Source organism: Odocoileus virginianus, chromosome 15, assembly GCF_023699985.2.
Source record: "Odocoileus virginianus isolate 20LAN1187 ecotype Illinois chromosome 15, Ovbor_1.2, whole genome shotgun sequence".
Lineage (NCBI taxonomy): Eukaryota > Metazoa > Chordata > Mammalia > Artiodactyla > Cervidae > Odocoileus > Odocoileus virginianus.
Window position 1 is genome coordinate 6,364,778 of NC_069688.1, and position 20,778 is coordinate 6,385,555.

Sequence of the window (20,778 nt, forward strand, 5' to 3'; positions counted from 1 at the left end):
TGTAAATGGCAACCCACTCCAGTATTCTTGCCTATAGAATTCCATGGACAGAGGAGCCTGGAGGGCTATAGTCCATGGGGTCGCAAAGAGTCAGACACAACGAGCAACTAACACTTAACCTTAAGTCCACTGGACATAACTGTAGGATGTATCAGTAAAGATACATTGCTTACATTAAGAGAGGTGATGATTCTACTTTAGGCACTCTGGATATCACAAGTGAGGATTTTGCCCACTTCTGGATGCACTTTTAAGAGGGTCACTGAGAAATTGAAGAAAGAAACCAGTTTGGTAAATGCGGTTTCCTGTGGAAAATAATTGTCAGGACTGGGGATGTTGAATCTGAAGAATTGCTGGCAGCAGCTGGCTTAAGAAGCCCATTCATTTAGCGACTGTTTCTGTAGTACCTTCTACATTTTAGCTAATCTTCATCACAACCCTTTGAAAAAGATACTATCTTTATTTTATTGATGAGGAAACTGAGGCTCAGAGAAGTTAAGTAACTTGTCCAAGATCACACAGCTCATGACAGCAGGGCTAGAATTTAAAGCCATCTATTTAGTGTTCTTTCTTCCTGTGGTCTTTCTTCCATGCCAGTAGGAATATTGGAATTTCTGATGAGGGTAGCAGACTGGCAGGGAGGAGGAAAGTTTATGACTTTGGTGCCAGGTAGAAAATTAGAAATTTCTTCTCCCTCTTCCCATCCAGGTGGAGTGCAACTCGAAACTGGACCCAACGAAGACCACTCTCCTCAAGGTACAGGGAAAACGATGAGGGGTTGCACTTATTCTTTCTTAGAAACCCCTAAATTTTCTGCAGAATTGAGTTGTGCCTGATTATAGTATAACTGGTGGTCAGAAACCACAGAAGTGATGACTGTCTGTTCACAAACATCTACTGAGTGCTGGCTGGTAACCCAAGACTGCACAGATAAAGGGATCTATGTATGGGACTCTAGGAGCTTATGGGCTGCTGGCCATGGTGCTCTGGAGAGTGATGGACAGGAACCGTGTGGGCGGGGCCTGATTCTAGACAGACTCTGCCCACTACAGAAGTCCACTGCCCTGCTTCATGGGCTCCTGGAGCTCAGTTCCCTTGTCTTGTCACTACATCCTCATTAGGCTGAGGGCCTCCCCGGGTTAGCTGACCTTGACCTTGAACCTGGATCGTAGGCTGGCCACACCTTCACTCACTCTCACCGAGACCTTCCAGCTGTTTCCCCATCCTCACCCCATCCTCATTTCCCTGCCCAAGTGCTCCAGAGCCCTAGGCTTTGGATAAATCTTCACACGTGCCTGAAATGGCTTTAAGCAGTGATGGTTTTTGATTTGGTGATTTGATAGGACCTTCAGAAGTGACATTTACTGAGGTTGGCCAACCAGGAGCCTCATCAGACCTGAAGGCTTGAATGTTGCATTTTCCTTCCAAAGGGTCTTAAAAGAGATCATGTGTATGGGGCCTCATGCAGTGAATGTTTTCTGGTCAGACAGACCCCGGTTGGACCTTTGCAAGTTCTTCCAATTCTCTCTGGCTCAGTTTCTGCATCTAAAGTGGAACAACTATCCCGTCCAGGGTTCTTGAAGGGCAGAGCAAAACCACCTACAGGGCCTAGCACAGCGCCTGGCCTGTCATAAGCTGCAATGGTTCCCAAGAAGGCAGAGTTCATTGTCAACATGGATAGTAATCAAAGCAGCCTAGCTGAGTGAGGTGGGGGTTTCCCCACCCGTAATGTGCCCAGGCCCCCTCACAGGGAAGGACCCGGGGTAGGGCAGTGGGCACAGTGGATGCCCACTTGCAGCCAGTCCACAGAGTCAGCTTGCCCTCTGCGGAGGCCTTGCACTAACTGTCTTCCCTTTCTCCCCTAGATGGCAGATTGCGGTGGCCTCCCGCAGATCTCTCAGGTGAGTCACACCTATCTCCACTCCCCAGATGGAAGGCGTGGGCCTCTGGAACATATTACCCCCTTTTCCCTCACTGCCTGCTCCTCACCCCCCACACTGTGACATCTGATGACACACTGTGGACCTGTTACCATTTGTAAACATGCTTGCACGTCAGGACATATCAGATCCTCCTGCAGGAGCCCCTGTGGAGCAAATGACACTGGGTTCAAGGCAGAAAGGGATTTGCTGAGCGGACACAGCTTGGCAGTCACGGACCAGAATCTAGGTGTGCCTGACCCCAAAGACCAAAGGCTGCAGCCACGGGCTCCTGGAGCCCAAGGCCAGAGCAAGGAGCAGAGAGAGGAGATGGGCCAAAGTGTGTGTGTGTGTGTGTGTGTGTGTGTGTGTGTGTTCATCCACATGTGTATATGTATGTGTGTGTCTGTGTGCACCCACGTGTATATGTGCATGTGTGCATATACATGTGCACATATATGTGTAGGCACACATGTCTGTACATGCAAATGTGTGTGCATGCACGTGTGTCTATGTGTACACACGTGTGTATGTGTATGTGTATGTCTGTGCACATGTGTATGTGTGCATGTATATGTGTATATGTATGTCTCTGTGTGTGCACATGTGTATGTGTGTGTGCACACATGTGCATGTGTGTATGTGTGCATTTGTGTGTGTGTGTCTGTGTGTGCATGTATATGTGTATATGTGTCTCTGTGTGTGCACATGTGCATGTGTGCACACACACATGTGTATGTGTGTGCATGCGTGTGTGTGTGCACATGCATATGTGTGTGCACACACATGTGTATGTGTGTCTGTGTGTGCATGTGTGTGTCTGTGTGTGCATGTATGTGTGTGTATGTGTGTGTCTCTGTGTGCATGTGTGTGTGCATGTGTGTGTCTGCATGCACGTGTGTGTGCACACGTGTGTGCGCATGTACATGTGTGTGCGTGTATGTGTCTCTGTGTGTGTACATGTGTGTGCCTGTATGTGTGTGCACACATGTGCGTGTGTGTGCGTGTGTGTGCACATGTGCACGCGCACATGTGTGTGTGTGTGTGTGCATGTACATGTGTGTGTGTGTGTGTGTGTGTGTGCGCACACAGCGGTAATCAGGCACACGTGGCCTTGGGTGGCTCTCTTAGCCTCCCTTTCCTGTGTCCCTCTCTGTTTCTACTGGCAAAGAGCAAAGTGTTTTCAAGTTCGTGTCTGCTGTTGGGTTTGCCTGTTTACTAGCTGGGAGTAGCCAGAGGAGGATGGGATGGTCCAGTTTCAGAGGGAACAGATGGGCCACCAGTCGAGCCTGCTAAGATGTAAATGTGATTTAACAGTTGCACACTAGTGATGGTCTGCTTACCCCCACAGCCTGCTAGACGCCCTGCTGAGACAGTGCAACTTAAGCTGGCTGGAGAGAGGGGGCACCGCTATTCTTTCCTCTCTCCCTCCTTTATTCCTTTCTCTATTTGAAATGAGAAGACTCTGACCCTAGCCATAATTAAAGCACTCTTTATTTTGTTTTGGTGTGAGATCTTAGTTCCCCAACCAGGGATCAAACCTGTGGCTCCTGCAGTGGAAGCGCAGAGTCCTAACCACTGGACCACCAGGGAAGTCCCAAAACATATTTTAAATGTCATGGCAGGAGCTGAACTAGCCCAGCCCCTCAGGAGAGCAGCCCAACGAGAACCTGTGGCTCTGTAACCCTGCCTTCTCCTGCTCTTGCAAGTTGAATGTGTTTACAAGGGGCATCCCCATCCTTCATTCCATTCAATCCCTGCAATAAGCTTTAGAGGGAGGAAGAACGTGCCTTCTACCGCAGCCACAGAAGGGGAATTGAGGCTATCAGACGGCAGAGATTGCCTGTGGGCACACAGGGGAGCTGAGTTTGGACCAAGATCTCACTTCCAAGCCCATCCTCTTGTTTCTGTCCACCATATTGAACACAGATGCCCTTGGCTTTTTGCAGCTCCAACTTGCAACTCTTGTTCTTATCTTATCGTCCCATGACTCCTAAAGGGCACTTTCAGCACAGACTCTTCTTTGAATGTCACCTGGCTCTTTGAGAACAGCAGCAGGTATTCATGGAGGTGGGCAAGGCCACTCTGATGATAGCTCACCAGTGAAGTGAAAGGCTGTGAGAATAGACCCAGGACATTACATTTGAGAGTTGGAATTAATTAGCCTTCCAATATGACCTTTACCCAAACATTCACCTCATGGTTTAGGTAAAAATTTGAGAGTAATTGGTCAAACTGAGTATGTTTGCAGCACTTCCAACTCATTTAAAGTAGCCCAGTTGATTAAGAGTTTTGTCTGTTCATCCATGCATCTATCCATCCATCCATCCTCTCATCCTGTCCTTCTCTGTTTCCATTTTTCCTTTCCTTTCATCCTTGCATCCTTCCTTTTTTAAGACCATCCATCCTTCTTTTATTCATCTATCCATCTTCCTTCCTTCTTTCCATCCACCTTTTTTCATTTTCATCTATCCAGTTATCCACCATCCTTTCATCCAGCCAGCTACCAGCCTGCCTCCTACTGGGGTGAGAGTAAGCTGCTATGGGATTTGGAAAACCCTGGTTTAATGTGCAGGCCCACTAATTAACAGAAGACTTGGATAGATTGCTTATCTCTCCAAATCTGTTCAGCTATGAAATGTATATGAAGACGATACTGACCTCGTAAAGTCATTGTTGGGAGAAGATGAGAGAGTGCTGCAAAGCCCTTAGCACAGTGAATGGCCGTTACATTCCAGATGCTGAGCTGGACACATCAGTTTATCCAGTGATGTATTCTTCCCAGAAATCCTCAGTTGCAGGTGTAGCACTCTGCCCATATTATATAGGTGAGAAAGCTGGCTCAGACTGGTCATGTAACTTGACAAAGCTCCCCCAGCTATGTAGTGAATTTGAACTTTTTCTTCCTGACCAAAGCTAACTTTGCTCTTCATAATCATCCCATTCTTTGCTTTCCTTTTGTATTTTTGTCCTATCAACACGTGGTGGCCTTCTGTCTTTTGCCAAGCTCTTTAATGAAGGCGACCACAGGCCTGGCTCCCTGTGGCCATGAATGATCCGGACCTCCGGTGACTGACTGCACTTCTGCTCTTTTCTCTTGCAGCCTGCCAAGCTGGCCGAGGCCTTCAAGTACTTCGTGCAGGGCATGGGATACAGTGAGTATGGCCTTTCCCAGCAGGGGGTGGGCCGAGGGGCAGCGGTGGGCACTGGAAACGGATTGGGCCGAGGATTCTGTGTCACTGTGGGCAGCTTTAGTGTTCTGCATGCCAGGCACGTCAGGGAAGAAATATTTAGGTGCGTGGAGGGCGGGCCGAAGTGCAGAGTTTCCAGTGTCTCCTCATGCCGTAGTGGCTCATTCTCCCTCCGTTGTTGAACAGAAGCTGTTTCACACCAGGGAATGTTTTAAAGCGTGGGTGAGGACTAGCCCTCTGAGAACCAAGAAGCCAATAACCCATGAAACCATGAAAATCTTTTTTAATTTTGATTACATGCTTCCCTAAGAGACTTGTAGTGAAGACGGTAATGGTGGACATGTTGGTGGTGGTGCTGGTGACGTGAGGATGGATGGTGTGATGATAATGGTGGTGGTGTTGGGAGTGATGGTGGTGATGGTAATGGTGCTGGAAGTGATGATGATGGTGGTGGGGTGAGGATGGTGCTGGGTGTGATGAAAAATCATTAAGTCCTTTTTTTCTCTCATTTAATGATCACAGTAATCCTAGGAGATACTCTTGTCCTCATTTTACAAATGATGAAACTGAGGCTTTGAGAAATTAAGCAAGAAGCAGAGTAGGGATCTGTGAAAGTTCTTCGAAAACTGCAAAGCTCCGAGCAAATGGGTGATCAAGGCACTTATATTCAAGGCAGAACATGTCTGATAAATCATTAGATTTGAGAATTGAAGGATAAATAGCAGCACAACTAAAGAACCTGCAGCTTCTTGCGTTATGGTTCCAGTTCATTCACAGACACACATAGCCCCTTTTCAGCAGTGCAGTCCCATGACCGGGACAGGCAACTCCAGGTTCGAGCACACTCCCGGGCAGCATCCACCGTTGTATACGTTGGTGTGTCAGCCACGGTTTCAGCCCCGATGTGGTTGGTTTTGCTTTTTCTCTCTGCTGCCTGGATTTCTAATTTGAGTGCCCATCTTAATTAAGAAGTCTGAATGTCTAGTCACTTCCTTTTTTTTTTTTTTCTTTATTTTTCTGAGGCTTAAACTGTTTGCTCATTTAAAATAGTAATGTTGTGTTTGGTCTACTGACCGCAGCCTTCAGATTGGCCTCAGCCACATTTAGTTTCTAGCACAGCTGAGAGCAGGCGAGCCTGATTTTCATGCTCTGGGCAGGATTCATGTCCCAAAGTGCCCTCTTCCAACAGAAAACATCTGCGTGGGGGTCTTCGCCCCTCTGGGAAAGTGTACAGCAAAGGCAGTAACTCAAGAAGGGCTTTGTTTACCTTTCAGGCATGAATTGGAACTCATTTGTCTTGAACCTGCCATGGGTTTGGATTTCTGCTTTGAAAGTGCATTCTGGGGAGAAAGGAAGTGGGAGGCCGGTCTTGTTCCCCCCCACCCGCTACGTTGGCTTCTATTTCCAGAAAGCAGCCTGCAGATCATAGGGAAAGATGACAGAAAGAGCTAGAGGCATCCACCAAAGACAAGGAAAGGAATCGCTTATTTCCCGAGTGCCTGCTCACAGCTGTGGGCCAGTGTAATGAGCCCTTAGCATCCATGACTCCATGCTAGGGTCACCAGAACCCTGCAGCGTCAGTAAGACCCCAGGTGTGGAATCAAGGAACAGAGGGCTCAGAAAATATGTGAGCAACAGGTGTGGAATCGATCCCGGTTTTTTCCTGGATTCAGGAGCTAGCTCTTTAAGAAGATTCAGTATGCAAGGATGAATTCTGTTTGTTGGTGTCTGTGGCGGAAAGCCAACACATATACCTGCTGAACCAATAACATAACCCCTCCTTACATGTGTACCTATCACTGCCTCGGTGTGTGGCATCTATTATTCAATGTGATCTTGACGAAGAGGCTTCAATTGGCTGATGGAGTAGTTTCCTAGGGTGGCAATAACAAATCACACACTGCATGGCTTAAAACGACAGAAATTTATTCTCTCACAGTACTACAGTTTTAGAGTCTAGAAGTCCAAATTCGAGATGTAGGCAGGGTCATGCTCCCTGTAAGGATTCTAAGAAGAATCCTTCTTTCCCTCATTCCAGCTTCTGGTGGTTGACAGCAGCCCTTGGCTTGTGGCCACATCACTCTGACCTCTGCCCTGTCTTCACACGGCTGCTCCCTGGGAGTGCATCTGTCTCCTCCTCTTAGGAGGAAACCAGCCATTGCGTTAGCGCTCACCCTAACCAAGGATGAACTCCTCTTATCTAGATAGATCTGCAAAGACCCTATTTCCAAATAAGGTTATAGTCAGAGATTCTGGTGCTCTTGAACTTGGGAGGGTGCTCTTTAACCAGTACAAGTGGGGTTCTTCATTCCACCTTCTCAGCCACCTGCCATGTTTAAGGGCATTTTAAGTCCTTCGGAATGGACGGTGATGTTAACAGTTTCTGGGAGCTCACAGGTTGCCCGCAGGAAGTGGTGATAGCTGACTACTCTGTGTGGCTTCGGTTTCCAGCCTGTGGCATGCAGGGATTAGCCAGGCCAACTATGAACATCCTCCTGACTGTAGAGACTGTTGACGTTACAGGGTGGTGGGCACACACTAGGGCACTGATACCCAGGGGTCCATGGTAGGATTCTGATTTTACACGTGGGGACAGGGTCTCAGAGAAGAACGCTCCTAGAGTCCCACAGCTGGTAAGCGAGTAGCAGACAGCTGCGATCGGGACCCAGTCGGTGGGTTCATGCCAGGGTGGGACCCGTCAGTCCTCACCCAGCCTGAGCCTGGCTCTTCACCTCTGCGAGTGGGTACGGAAATGACGGGGGGGCCAGCGGCTGGATGGCCTTGAGGACGGACAGGAGCAAAGGTTCCCCGGGCAGGCGGGGCACACGGCAGGCTGTGTCGCCGAGGTGCGAGCGCCTCCAGCCTTCGCCCACCCTCTCACCGGGCTCTCTCCTCTCTCCCCAGTGCCCTCCGCCAGCATGACCCGCTTGATGAGGTCTCGCACAGCCTCAGGCTCCAGTGTCACGTCCCTGGAGGGCGCCCGCAGCCGCTCACACACCAGTGAGGGTGCCCGCAGCCGCTCACACACCAGCGAGGGCACACGGCTGGACATCATCCCCAACTCCGGCGGCCCCGGGAGCAGCGCCGGGCCCAACTCCACGGAGGTGTCCTGCTAGGCGGCCTCGGGGCCGGCCGGCAGCCCCTGGACTCTGGGACCGATTGCTGTAGCTGCCCCTCCTCCGGCCCCCCTCCCCACCCCTGCCTGCCAACCGCACGTTAACTCGTAACTCGGTATTAATCCAAAGCTTATTTTGTACAAGTGAGCTCTGGTGATGACACAGTGAGATTGGGTGTTTGTGGGGTCGCCCTTTCCCAGGAGGGCAGGGCGGGGTGGACCAAAGGGAAAGATGCACCTCAGTGTTCCCCCCAAACAAGGGGCTGAGAGGCCACCCTCCTACCCTCCTTTGGAGACGCCAAACTGCCAGAAACCAGTGCAAAGTAGACACTCGATCCATCCAAGGCTCGCCTGGCCGGAGCATCCTGGCGCAAAGGGACACCTTGTTGGAAGCCAAGCCTGCCTACTTCCTGTTTCCTCTCCAACTAAAGAAAAAACAGACCCATATTCTGGAAACCAAGCCCTTTCTGAATGGGGAGGGGGAGAGTAGGGAGTAATGGGGAGCTCTTTTTAAAAAAAAGGCCAAACAGGAAGCAGGGAGAGAGGTGGAATTGACGCAGAGGCTCCGAAGTATTTGGAAAAAGCAAATCTCCATAGTTAACTTGAAGAAATAGATTTTTTTTCAACGTTTGTGCATATATACACTTTTTATGGTTGATGCCTACAAGCCTGTTTTCCTGGCATTTTTTAATGGACAACAGAAGTAGGTAACAACATCTTCCAGTTTTTCAAAGAAACGGTCTTGGCAGGAGTTTGGTATGTGTGTTTAAGGCTTTGAATCAGCTGCCTGCCTCCCCCACCATCGCCCTTACTTCCCACCTCTAATACATGAACCAGTGGTGATTTCATTCATGGGGAAGAGTGCATAGATTTGTAGTCGTTTTCTCTGAAATGGAAAGATTGCAAACAGCTGGGCCTGGCTGTGATATGTCTCCAGGCAGCACCGGCGCGGGGGCGTTGGGGTGGGGTGGTATTTTTGGTGATTAGATGTAAGGAATTCCTTGTGGTTGTGATGGAATTCAGTGCAGTTGTGATTTCAGTCGATCCCGTCTGGTTCCCAGGAATTGTGTGTGATTAAGTTAAATCCTGCTTCTAGTCTTTGACAACGGGGCGGGTGAATCTGAACTTGACTGCCAAAGGTTTCTGACCTGGTGACCTTCCAGGATCTTCAGCTAGGGGGTGGGATTTACGTGGGGAGTGGTGGCCCAGAAGATGCATGGAGTCTGAAATGTGTATTCCATGGGATTCCCTTCTCTCTCCCTGCCCCCTCTAACTTCTCCCTGAACAGGGTGGCACCACTGACATTTCTGGGCAACGTCAACATAGCTGTCAAGTTCCTATACTACTTACTGCCTTTCGATCTCACTCTGGCTAACCATGGATCTTTGTATAGGAAGTTTTGATCAGAATGAATGGAGCAGCGTGCATCAGCCGCTGGGGCCTAGTGGTTACTGGGAGGAAGTAGTCAAGCTTTCTAGGTAGCTTGGGGGGTTATGACTCAGTTTACCTGTCACCTACCACCTGGGAGGCAGAAATGGCTGAATCAGAACAAGAAGCTGTTATGTACAAGTCTTTCCAGAGGAGTTTCTTAATGAGATATTTGTATTTATTTCCAGATCAATAAATTTGTAACTTTGCAGTGGCTTGTGTCTTTCTCCCCTACCTGAGAGATCATCCATTGAGATGGGTCTTTCCTTACCTGGGGCTTCCTGCCCACATGCCCCTCACCTTTGGAATTCTTCAGAGCATCACTGTCCAATAAAATACAATGGGAACCACCGATGTAACTTCACATCTTCAAGTAGTCACATTAAAAAAGGTAGAAAGAGACAAGTGAAATGAATTTTAATAATGCATGTAACTCAGCATATCCAAAATATTAACATTTTAACATAGAATCAATATAACAATTACTGAGGTGCCTTGCATTCTTCTCTTCCTACTGAGAAGTCCAAGGTATATTTGCATCACATTCATTCCTGTCGGTGCTCAGATGTGTTCGACTCTTCGCGACCCCATGGACTTTACCCCAACAGGCTCCTCTGTCCTTGGGATTTCCCAGGCAAGATTACTGGAGTGGGTTGCTATTTCCTCCTCCAGGGGATTTTCCCCACCCAGGGATCGAATCCAGGTCTCCTGCAGCTCCTGCTTTGATAGGTGGATTCTTTATCGCTGAGCCCCCTGGGAAACTCATTTTAGGTCACAGTACATCTCAATTCAGACCAGCCCCGTTTCAGGCACTTTAGTAGCCAAATAACACAGTGACAAAGGAATCAAGCTTTTCAATCTATAATTAAGAAGGAAACAGCTGTGTTTTTTTTACATTTTATTTTTATTATAGGAAAGTGTGTGAAAAAAACCACCCAGTGATAATCCTGTAATGCTTCTTGCTCTTGTATTTAAGTATATATATAAATATAACAGGTTTCACTACAATCTCCCATTTTTATTTAGGATTAGGTTAAAATTTATAACACAGAGGACTTCCCTGGTGATTCAGTGGTCAATACTCTGCACTTCCAATGCCGGGGGCATGAGTTCAATCCCTGGTCAGGGAACTAAGATCCCATAAGCTGTGCTGTGTGGCCAAAATGTAAAAATTTTTAAACAATTATCAAACAGTTGCAAAGATAGTACAGAGAATTTCCATATACTCCATCCCAGGTGCCCCTGTTGTTACTAGCATCTCTTGTCACTATGGTTCATTGGTCACAACAAACAAATCAACACTGATCTATTATTATTAACTAAACTCCATACTTTCTTGGGATTTCACCATTTTTTCCCATTGTCAGGATCCCATCCAGATGCCACCTTGTGTTTAGTCATCCTGACTCCTTTGTTCCCTCTGGTCTGTAAGAATTTCTCAGACTTTCCTTGCTTTTGATGACCTTGAGGGTTTTGAGAAGCCCTGGTGGAGCATTTTGCACAAGGACCCTTGATTGAGGTTTGCGTGCATGATTTTCTCATAGTTCAGTTGGGATTCTGAGTCTTTAGAACGAAGAACACAGACATTCAGTGCCACCCTCATCGCCTTGTGCTGTCAGTGTGATGGGTCAACATGATTTAACAGGGATGAGGCTGACCTTGATCACCTGGCCAAGGTCGTGTTTGTTAGGTGTCTCTGCTATCAAGTCACTTTTTCTGTTTTTCCATACTTGTTCTTTGAAGCAAGTCACTAAATACAGCCCACACTTAACACCCTCCTCCCTTTTAAACAGCTAGCATGCTGTTTATCTATACTGGCTTTTCACATGCGTTGAAGAGTTTCTTAGCGTGTGTAATAAGCTGCCAATACTTGCAGTCTGCATCTTCATGCAGCAAGTGACTGGGCAGAGAAGGGTGGGGAGGGTGACCGTGTGTGCTGTACATGTCAGAAAGGGAGGCAGGAAGAGCTTTAATGCATACAATAAATCCAACAAATGACATTGCAGGAGACACTGCTTACACTTTGAAGTGTAATTCTCCAAACGTTCCAACTGTGACAACATCATGCGTTTCTTTATTGATAAGTGAAATAGCAATGTGGAGGCAGGTCTCAATAGAATTTCAAGGTAGTGATGAGCATAATAACATCTTAAGAAAACAGCCACGATTGTGATAAGAAAAATATATGTGATTTCAACTGGCAGTGTTAGGCTTTGTGGACCACATTTAAGTAGGAAGAAATGCTAAATCGCAATTAGAGATGAGATGGTTAGATAGCATCGCCAACTCACTGGACATGGACTTGAGCAAACCACAGGAGAGAGTGAAGGACCCCGAAGCCAGGCGTGCTGCAGTCACTGGAGTTGCCAAGAGCTAGACACAACTGAACGACTGAACAACGACAACGACAAAAGCAAAGATGCATTGCCCCCTCATCCAAGCACACGACCCCTGAATTTAATCCATGGATCCCTGGTCCAAGGACCTCTAGCGTAAGGGCCCTGCTTTAGACACAGGAGGAGGAGGAGCAGCACGTAGGCTCCTTCTTATTCTACATTCACAGAAAATGCCTTTTCTGTGTCAGGTCCTGTGTGACAGGAACAAAGGAAAGGAAGGCACAGAAGAGTCAGCAGGAAATCACCATCGTAGTGGGTGCACGCATGGGCATGGCACAGGGCCCCCTAGACCTCCCACGATCAGCTCCTGGGAGCTCGGGCTTCCATCGAGAGAAGTGAACTCTTGCAGGTGTTTGCATGTATCAGATGCTATTTAGAGATCGTTTGCCAGCTGGGGCCCTATTTCTGTTCTCCTAGCTGCTTGTTTTGGTTTTGATTCACAGACCCTTGGGTTTCAGCAGCAGCTGGAAGACCAAGTGTACACCAAGACCAACCACATGCAGGCTCTGTAGGGGACGACAGAGGCGCCCATCTGCCCCTTCCTCCCTCCCCGTCTCTGACACGGCCTCACCCTGGTCATTGGCAGGTCTCTGCCGTGCGGTGCTCAGTCATGTCCAACTCTGCGACCCCAAGGACTGTAGCCCGCCAGGCTCCTCTGTCCATAAGATTCTCCAGGTCAGAATACTGGAGTGGGTTGCCATTTCCTCCTCCAGGGCATCTTCCCGACCCAGGGATGGAACTCATGTCTTGTGCATCTCCTTCATTGGCAGGTGGATTCTTTACTACCAGTGCCACTTGGGAGGCCCTGCTGCTGCTGCTAAGTCACCTCAGTCGTGTCCGACTCTTTGCGACCCTATAGACGGCAGCCCACCAGGTTCCCCCGTCCCTGGGATTCTCCAGGCAAGAACACTGGAGTGGGTTGCCATTTCCTTCTCCAATGCATGAAAGTGAAAAGTGAAAGTGAAGTCGCTCAGTCGTATTCGATTGGTAGCGACCCTGTGGACTGCAGCCTACCAGGTTCCTCCGTCCATGGGATTTTCCAGGCAAGAGTACTGGAGTGGGGTGCCATTGCCTTCTCCGCGGGAGGCCCTAGATATAACCTAAATCCATTGGGCTTCTCAGGCTGCATGAAAACTCTTCAACTGTGTCCCACATGGACTCCAAGGGCAGAAGGGGGAAGTCGGGCTTTCTGAGTTGAAGATGGGATTGGTGAGGAGATGAGCCTGCTGCTTTCTAAGATCAGATTTTCCTGTGTCTCTAAAGCGTAAAATCATGGTCCTAACCCAAAGGCTACTTGACCTTCTGGTTCTGGGACCCAAAATCAATCAGGTCTTTGTGTTTCTTAATGAGAAGAATGGGATCAGCCTGCTTCAGATGTCTATTCACTGTCAAATCAACTATGAACATAATAGCATCTCGAGATAATTGCCACTATTGTGATAAGAAAAATACAGGTGACTTCAACTGGTGATGTTAGGGTTTGTGGTCCACTTCTGCTCTGCTCTGCTCCGTCGTGCCGACTCGTTATGATCCCAAGCACTATAGCCACCCAGGCTCCTCCGTCCATGGGATCCTCCAGGCAAGAACACTGGAGTGGGTTGCATTTCCTTCTCCAGGGGATCTTCCTGACCCAGGGGTTGATCCTGTGTTTCTCGTGTCTCCTGCATTCACAGGTGGATTCTTTACCACTGGCGCCACCTGGGAGGGCCTTTTGGGTCAGAGGAAATGCTATGTTCACACACAAATGCTGACACAGCCTCACCCTGGTCATTGGCTGGGTCCCTGCCACCCTGTGCTCAGTCGTGTCCAACTCTGCGACCCCAGGGACTCTAGTCCACCAGGCTCCTCTCTCCGTAAGATTCTCCAGGCCAGAATACTGGAGTGGGTTGCCATTTCCTCCTCCAGGGCATCTTCCCGGCCCAGGGATGGAACTGGCTCACTGCTGTGTTGCAGTTAGAGGTTAGTTCACGCTGCGCCGGCCCCTCCTCCACATACACACTGCAGGGATTCCTAGTAATGGATGTGGTTGTAGCAGGTGAATCACTATGTCTTTTGAAATTAAATCTGTTGACAGGAAAACTCACTGTTGAAGAAAAGGCCCTTCCTCATTCCTGCTCTGAAAAATTTCCTGAATACCCCGCCCTCTGCAGAAAGCACCGACCATGTGACCTCATGATAGGACAGCCTGCAGAGATGGCATCACTAATAACTAATAATCACTAATAATCAGTCATATTTAGAATACTTTATGGTTTCTTTTCCCTTTTTTATCTTTATCTGTGAGGTTGAGTTATTCTTATTTCACAGATAAAAAGCTCACAGAGATGAAATGGCTTCTCCAGTCATTTCTAAAATGGACTACTATATCACTCTTGCCTTTGAAAACAGTTGGCTAAGCAATTAACTCACACAACCACCTATAGGCATCTTCGGATTATTGAACATGGATTAGTTCCTGGGACTAGCCATGTGGAGGACCTTATCGCTTTTATTGCCTGCGGGGACGTTTGTCCACCTGTTAATTAGTCCCACCCAGGAGGAGAACTGCATCTACCGTTTTATCTCGTTCTTAAATTCTGTCTCCTCTGCTGACAGGGTGATATGTTTCTCATTGCTCTCAATAAGCCAGCCTTTCTCAGCTTCCTCTTCCTCTTTATGCAAACTTCCTTACACTTCACTTCACTACCCTGGTTCCCAAGGCACCCGGCAGTAGATCTCTAGAAAAGTCGTGTCTGACTCTTTGCGACCCCATGGACTGTAGCCTACCAGGCTCCTCCGTCCATGAAATTTTCCAGGCAAGAGTACTGGAGTGTGCTGCCTTGTCCTTCTCCAGGGGATCTTCCCGAACCAGGGATCGAATCTGGGTCTCCCGCACTGCAGGCAGACGCTTTACCATCTGAGCCACCAGGGAAGCCCAGTAAATCTCTATCCATCCATCAACCCCTGCTCCCCAATCCCTGATACATGCTAGGCTTAGAGGATGCAGTCATGGTCCCAGACCTCCAGGTACCCACAGGGTGCGTGCATGCCAAGTGGCTTCAGTCGTGTCCAGCTCTTTGGGACCCCATGAACTGTAGCCCACCAGGCTCCCCTGTCCATGGGATTCTCCAGGCAAGAACACTGAAGTGTGTTGCCATTCCCTTCTCCAGGGGATATTCCAGACCCAGGAATCAAATCCGAGTTTCCTGCGGCTCCTGCATTGTAGGCAGATTGTTTACCACTGAGTCACTGGGGAAGCCCACCCACAGGGTACCTGGGAATATAAAAAGACATTGAATAAATGAGTAAGTGAATGCCAAATGTTCATTTTATATTTACATGAGATGTTTTCCAACCTCAATACATTTGTCCCCTTGGTCTTTTCTGTATACCGGAATTCCCATTTCTCAGTGCATTTTCAAACTTTTAGCCACTTTTATTGCCAAGTATAAAATATCTGGGACCCTAATGTCCACCATCTGCACATTTACTGAAAGTGTTCAATTTTCCATCATTGCCTCATAATAACTGAAAATACAGGAAAACTCACCCAGTCCAGTAAGTCACTTTGCTGATGATTTATTGCTTCAAGGCAAAAAACTATAAACAGGGAATTTGAGCAATGAAAACTCTTCACATTGGATAAACATGTTCCATGCGACACAAATCATGAGAAAAATGAGGAATGCTGAAAAATATGACAGATTGCCCAAGTGCCACTTTCCCTCTATGGGGAAATTCTAAGACATTTCTTCATATGTATTTTTTAGTCACTTACAAAAATGGCAGTGTGTGTGTGTGTATTAGTCACTCAGTCGTGTCTGATTCTTTGTGATCCCATGGACCGTAGCCCACCAGGCTCCTCTGTCCATGGGATTCTCCAGACAAGAATACTGGAGTGGGTTGCCATTCCCTTCTTCAGGGGATCTTCCTGACCCCGGGATCAAAACTGGGTTTCCTGCATTGCAGGCAGATTCTTTCCCATCTGAGCCACCAAGGAAACCTGAAAATGGCAGTCAGAATACTTAAATATTAAGTCATAGTTTGAAAACAGACACACACACACACACACACACACACACACATTTGTATACATGCAGAAATACACAGCAGGCCATTCTGACCATTCAGGACTCCCAGCTGGGCAGAGTTATTACTTCAGTTACTTTGGGTCAAGATAAGTCTTTAAAAATCAGTGACCTAATTTAATGTAATAGTCCCAGGCTGCATTATTTTCCCACAATTTGTAGGAATACACAGTACTTACAATGTTAATGAGAGCCTAGATAATCATACCGTTTGAATCTACTTTCTTTGATCTCTCTCTGAATCATTTTCAAAGTTAATGTTGCAGCTGTTGTCAGTAAGGCCTTGTCTTGTGCCTTTTGGTTTGCATGGGTGGGTGGGGGCAGGCTAACTGGGCTTAGCATCGGGAGAGATGGCTCAGGTTGAGACTAACCTCAGTTTGCAACCTTGGTCGGCGGTTCATTAGCTGGAAAGACAATGAGAAAATACTTTCTAAGAGCTTCAGCTCTATCTCTAAAATGGGAAATGATGATAATGCCACAGCTCATAGGTTTGCTCTGAGGATTAAATTAGGTATGCAGTAAAGCACCTAGCCTAAAGCCTGGTAAGTGTTCACCAAATGCTTATGCTAAGGTTTAGCACGCATTAATGATATGGTAAATTCAGGTCTCCTTTTTCTCGCTCATCTATGCATGCAAGATATTCACCCTAAGCACTTACGTGAATTTCTCCACCAAAGGTTGACTATTCTTTAGTTTACCTTTCCCTCATTCCAGGAAAGGGACTGGAGAAGTGGACACTCCAACAGGCCTCATTCAGGCTCTGCCTGGAGGCCTCCCCAAAAGCAAGTTGTTGTTGTCCAGTCGCTCAGCCATGTCTGACTCTTTGTGTCTCTGACCCCATGGACTGCAGCATGCCAAGCTTCCCTGTCCTTCCCCATCTCCCGGAGCAAGGCAGAGTGGAATAAGCAGAGATCTGGGTTTCAACTTCTGAGGGCTGATTTCCCAGCCTCTTTGAGTCTCAGATTTTCCATTTATAAAATGGGGAAGAGATGCTTGCTCAAACTTGCTGCCATGATTAGTAAGATAATTCAGAAGTTAGCAGACGGATTGGCACCAAGTAAGCATTCAATAAAGAGATGTTTTTTTCATCATGATTGTTAACTTTTGTGGGAGCAGATCACGCCATGGCTCTGCCTCCTTCCCCGTGACTTCAAAACATGAAGCTGAGACTTCCTCTCTGGGCCTGCACAGGACAGATACATTTTTCAAACAAGGGCATTCTGGCCAAACCATCCCACCCATCCCGGGGAGGAAAGCCCCAAGCCCCTCATCCAGGCTTCCTATGATCTTGGAAGCCACGTTCACTTTCCTGAATTGGGAAGCAAATTCAGTAAGAACCTAGTTCTTGGGTGTCTGTCGAATTTCAAAAGGGGTCAGCCCTCACCTGGTCCTTGGAAGCTGTGGGTGGCAGGTGATCTCACTCTACAAAAATCCAACATGATCCACATGGACTTACAGGAAAGATTATTCATGGAGTAAATTCTCTTCCCTGGTGGTTCAGTGTAAAGAATCTGCCTGCCAATCCAGGAACTGTGGGTTCGATCCCTGGGTTGGGAAGATCCCCTGGAGAAGGAAATGGCAATCCACTCCAGTATTCTTGTCTGGAAAATCCCATGGACAGAGGAGCCTGGCAGGCTACAGCCCATGGGGGTCAAAAAAGAGTCAGACATGACTGAACATCTGAACAACAACAAAATTCTCTTCACAAAAGAACTCTTGGAATTTTTTTTTTTCTTTCAATGAACATGTGCCTTTCTTTTGATGTTAAATGTCTCTTTTTCTACGGCATTTCAGATTTGGCTGATAAAAATTAGATTTTCACGTACCTTTGAAAGAAAGAGATCTTCGGAACACATGTAGAGACACATACACAATTTCCTTTATTCATCAAATACACATTGAGCACCGCTGTATGCCTTGCACCAGGCATTCAGGAGGTCACAGTAAGGAGGACACATTTTCAATCCCTTTCCCCTGTCTAGGAATCCCTCTGCTCAGCACTCAGAATTCCCTCATGAAAAAGGCACCATCCTTCAGTCTGCAGCATCAGGTAACAAAATCACCTTTAAATACACAGTGAGAGCTGGTTCTGATTTGAAGGAGGGAATGCTCTGGAGGGGAGTCATGGATTTCGGTTTATCCTAGATTTTGTCTGATGCTCAGACATCTAAATAATCTGAAAGTCAGATACACTCTTCTCTTGGGAAAGAAGATGGAGAGACAGTAATAAGAACCAAAAATGACAGCGAGAAGATGCTTATCCTGACATGTTTTCCTGCTCTGATGCATTTGGAAGCTCTAAAAGTTGAGGGAAAATATGGGTTACAGAGTCAATCCAACTTGGATTTGCATCCTGACTACCCCACTGACCAGCTGGGTGACTTCAGTCAAGCTTCCTTACCTGACTGAGCTTCCATTTCACATTTGTAAGAACAGAAATAATAACGGGCACTTTTCAACATGACCTCCCAGTTTCCATGAGCTAGTGTAACGGTGCATGTAAAGCGCTGAGAACAATGTCTGACGTGTAGAAGGTACTAAATAAAAGAACTGTAGCAGTAAATATTTATACTTTACTAATAAAATAAATAATAGCCTCATTTCCATTAATAACAACTTTCTCTTCCTTTTAGCATCAAACCCTTTTGGCTTTTTATCCCTGTTAAATATACTTCTGTTTTGAAACAACTGGTAAACTTCTGTCTTTGTACCAGAACTGAGCTTTATGGATCAGTAGACCCACAGTCTGCGAAGTGGGTCACCGAGGCAGAGAGACACATGCCCTGGGCCCAGGGTGACGCAGACTGGACCCACTTCTTGGTTTGTGAACCTGTTTTTTGTTTTGACTCACACTCAACCTGGACCCAAGGCTCCCTCAGAGCAGAAGGACATCACAGGACACCACTCTGAGGGGTCAGCGATGTCGTCCCGGGGACCCACCAAGTCCCACAAGCTCCAGCACGCAGATGGTCAGGTGTGAGGAGGAGGCTGACTGACTGCCCAGTGCCCTGCCCTGCCCGGGAGCAGCAGATTCAGTGCAGGGCTCAATCGCTCCTTCTGAAAATAGACTGCCCATGCTCTGACCCTGGTATATTGACCAGGGACTTCTCCCAGAAACAAGAGGAAGTTTATCGGCTTGCATTTCTCACTGGGATGAACCCAATGTACACCCTTCACAGTGCAGGAGTGAAGAGAAACTTAGCTGAAATGGGTGAACAGAAACTTAACTGCACAATGCCCAGATTCATGGATACAAATGTCCATCCAAAAACTGAAACCAAACAACCATTTACCTCATTTAGCAAATATTCGGTGACCGTGGAAGGCACAGGTCTTTAGAATGAGAGAGAGCTTTGGTGTGCAGTGGTCAAAACTGCTGATTAGGGTCCTTCTTGGCAGGGCTCGAAGAATGGACCGGTCCACTGTCCTAAATCCCCTCTATCCTTCTGGATGGGCCCAGAGAGTCTGGTAGTTTGGTATCTAAAGAAGGAATTAGTGATACCGAAGATCTAGCTGATTCTGTTCCTTGGGACTTGGGCGAGATCCAGCAGGACTTCCAGTGACTCGGACAGGCCGGATCGGGCTCGGGTATTGTCCAGAGCCGGGCACTTTCTTTGGAGTGTATGTGGACCGCTGCCAAGGAGAAGACCCACTGTCTGGGCCTGAGCGTGCCGTGATGGGTGCTTTGGGTGGTTGGAGACAGGACAAGGGGTCACGGGTCTGGATCTGGGTCATTGGAAATGAGTGGGAAGTGGACAAAAGAAGGCTCAGTGGGGGCCTCAGAAGGCTGGCTGCCTTACAAGCACTGGGTCAGCCTCGAGCCCAGGTTCTAAGGCTGCTTAATTGGCAATCTCTGAGAATTCAGGGTAGGAGTCCAAGTCGGCAAAAATATCATTGGGATTCCGACAGCTCAGATTGCAGAAGCAAGCGTTAATCCACAGGGCCTGGCGGGAGAAGCCGGGCCCATCGGGACACTGGAAGGAGACGCTGATGGTCTTGGACTTGTAGGGGATACAGCACCGGCTGTCCGTGCAGACCCCGCAGTACTTGGGCCGGTACGCGCGAGTGCTGGTGCAGCCGGCCAACGTGAAGTTCACGGGCGCTTCTGGCTGGTACACGGCCAGACACTTCTTCCCTTCCTGCGTGAAAGGAGGCTTCGGTTGAGATGCTCAGAGGATCAACATTTACAGCTCCAAACCCTCAATTCTTCCCTTTTCACTCGCCATGCACCCCATCTTACTTTCGGATCTGCAGCATCTTCAAACTAGGAAGGATCACCCCAAAGGCAACAAGACCCAGCTGTATTATGCAAGAGGAAGCCGAGTGCAGAAAGAGACTGCCTTGCCGCGGCACATCTCTCAACCTGCAATTCCCCTTCTTTCCCGCCTTCTGCCTTGCCAATGCCCAGGTCAGTTTCTCCAACACAGGACGACTTTGTGGGCTCCTTCAGCCTGCCAAGCGCCCCCTGCTGGTTAGGGGCAGAGCCATCACGGCCTCCAAGACTTGACTCATTTAACCCTAAACTCCTTCTCCTCTGCCTCCCATAGAATCTCAGACATTCTTTTCATGCAACTTATTCAACTGAACTGGCATTATTTAAAGGGAGCTCTGTGGGGCTGTGGGCCACTCAAGGGCAAGGCTCTCTCTGCATCCCTACAGTCT

At 47.9% G+C, this 20,778-nt stretch overlaps 2 protein-coding genes across 2 annotated transcripts in view; one reads left to right on the forward strand and one right to left on the reverse strand.

Moving 5' to 3' along the window:
* The window catches only part of NDRG1 (N-myc downstream regulated 1), a 56,312-nt gene extending 46,448 nt beyond the window's left edge, over positions 1 to 9,864 (forward strand). The window contains exons 13-16 of the mRNA XM_020910748.2: positions 709 to 756; positions 1,866 to 1,901; positions 5,023 to 5,074; positions 8,015 to 9,864. Coding sequence (XP_020766407.1) covers positions 709 to 756; positions 1,866 to 1,901; positions 5,023 to 5,074; positions 8,015 to 8,226 — 348 coding nt within the window. The 3' untranslated portion in view covers positions 8,227 to 9,864. The remainder of the gene's footprint in view (positions 1 to 708; positions 757 to 1,865; positions 1,902 to 5,022; positions 5,075 to 8,014) is intronic.
* Positions 9,865 to 17,973: 8,109 nt separating this feature from the next.
* Positions 17,974 to 20,778, reverse strand: part of CCN4 (cellular communication network factor 4) — a 32,263-nt gene continuing 29,458 nt past the window's right edge. Inside the window, exon 5 of the mRNA XM_070476972.1 lies at positions 17,974 to 20,255. Within this exon, the coding sequence (XP_070333073.1) occupies positions 19,956 to 20,255 (300 nt within the window). The 3' untranslated portion in view covers positions 17,974 to 19,955. The remainder of the gene's footprint in view (positions 20,256 to 20,778) is intronic.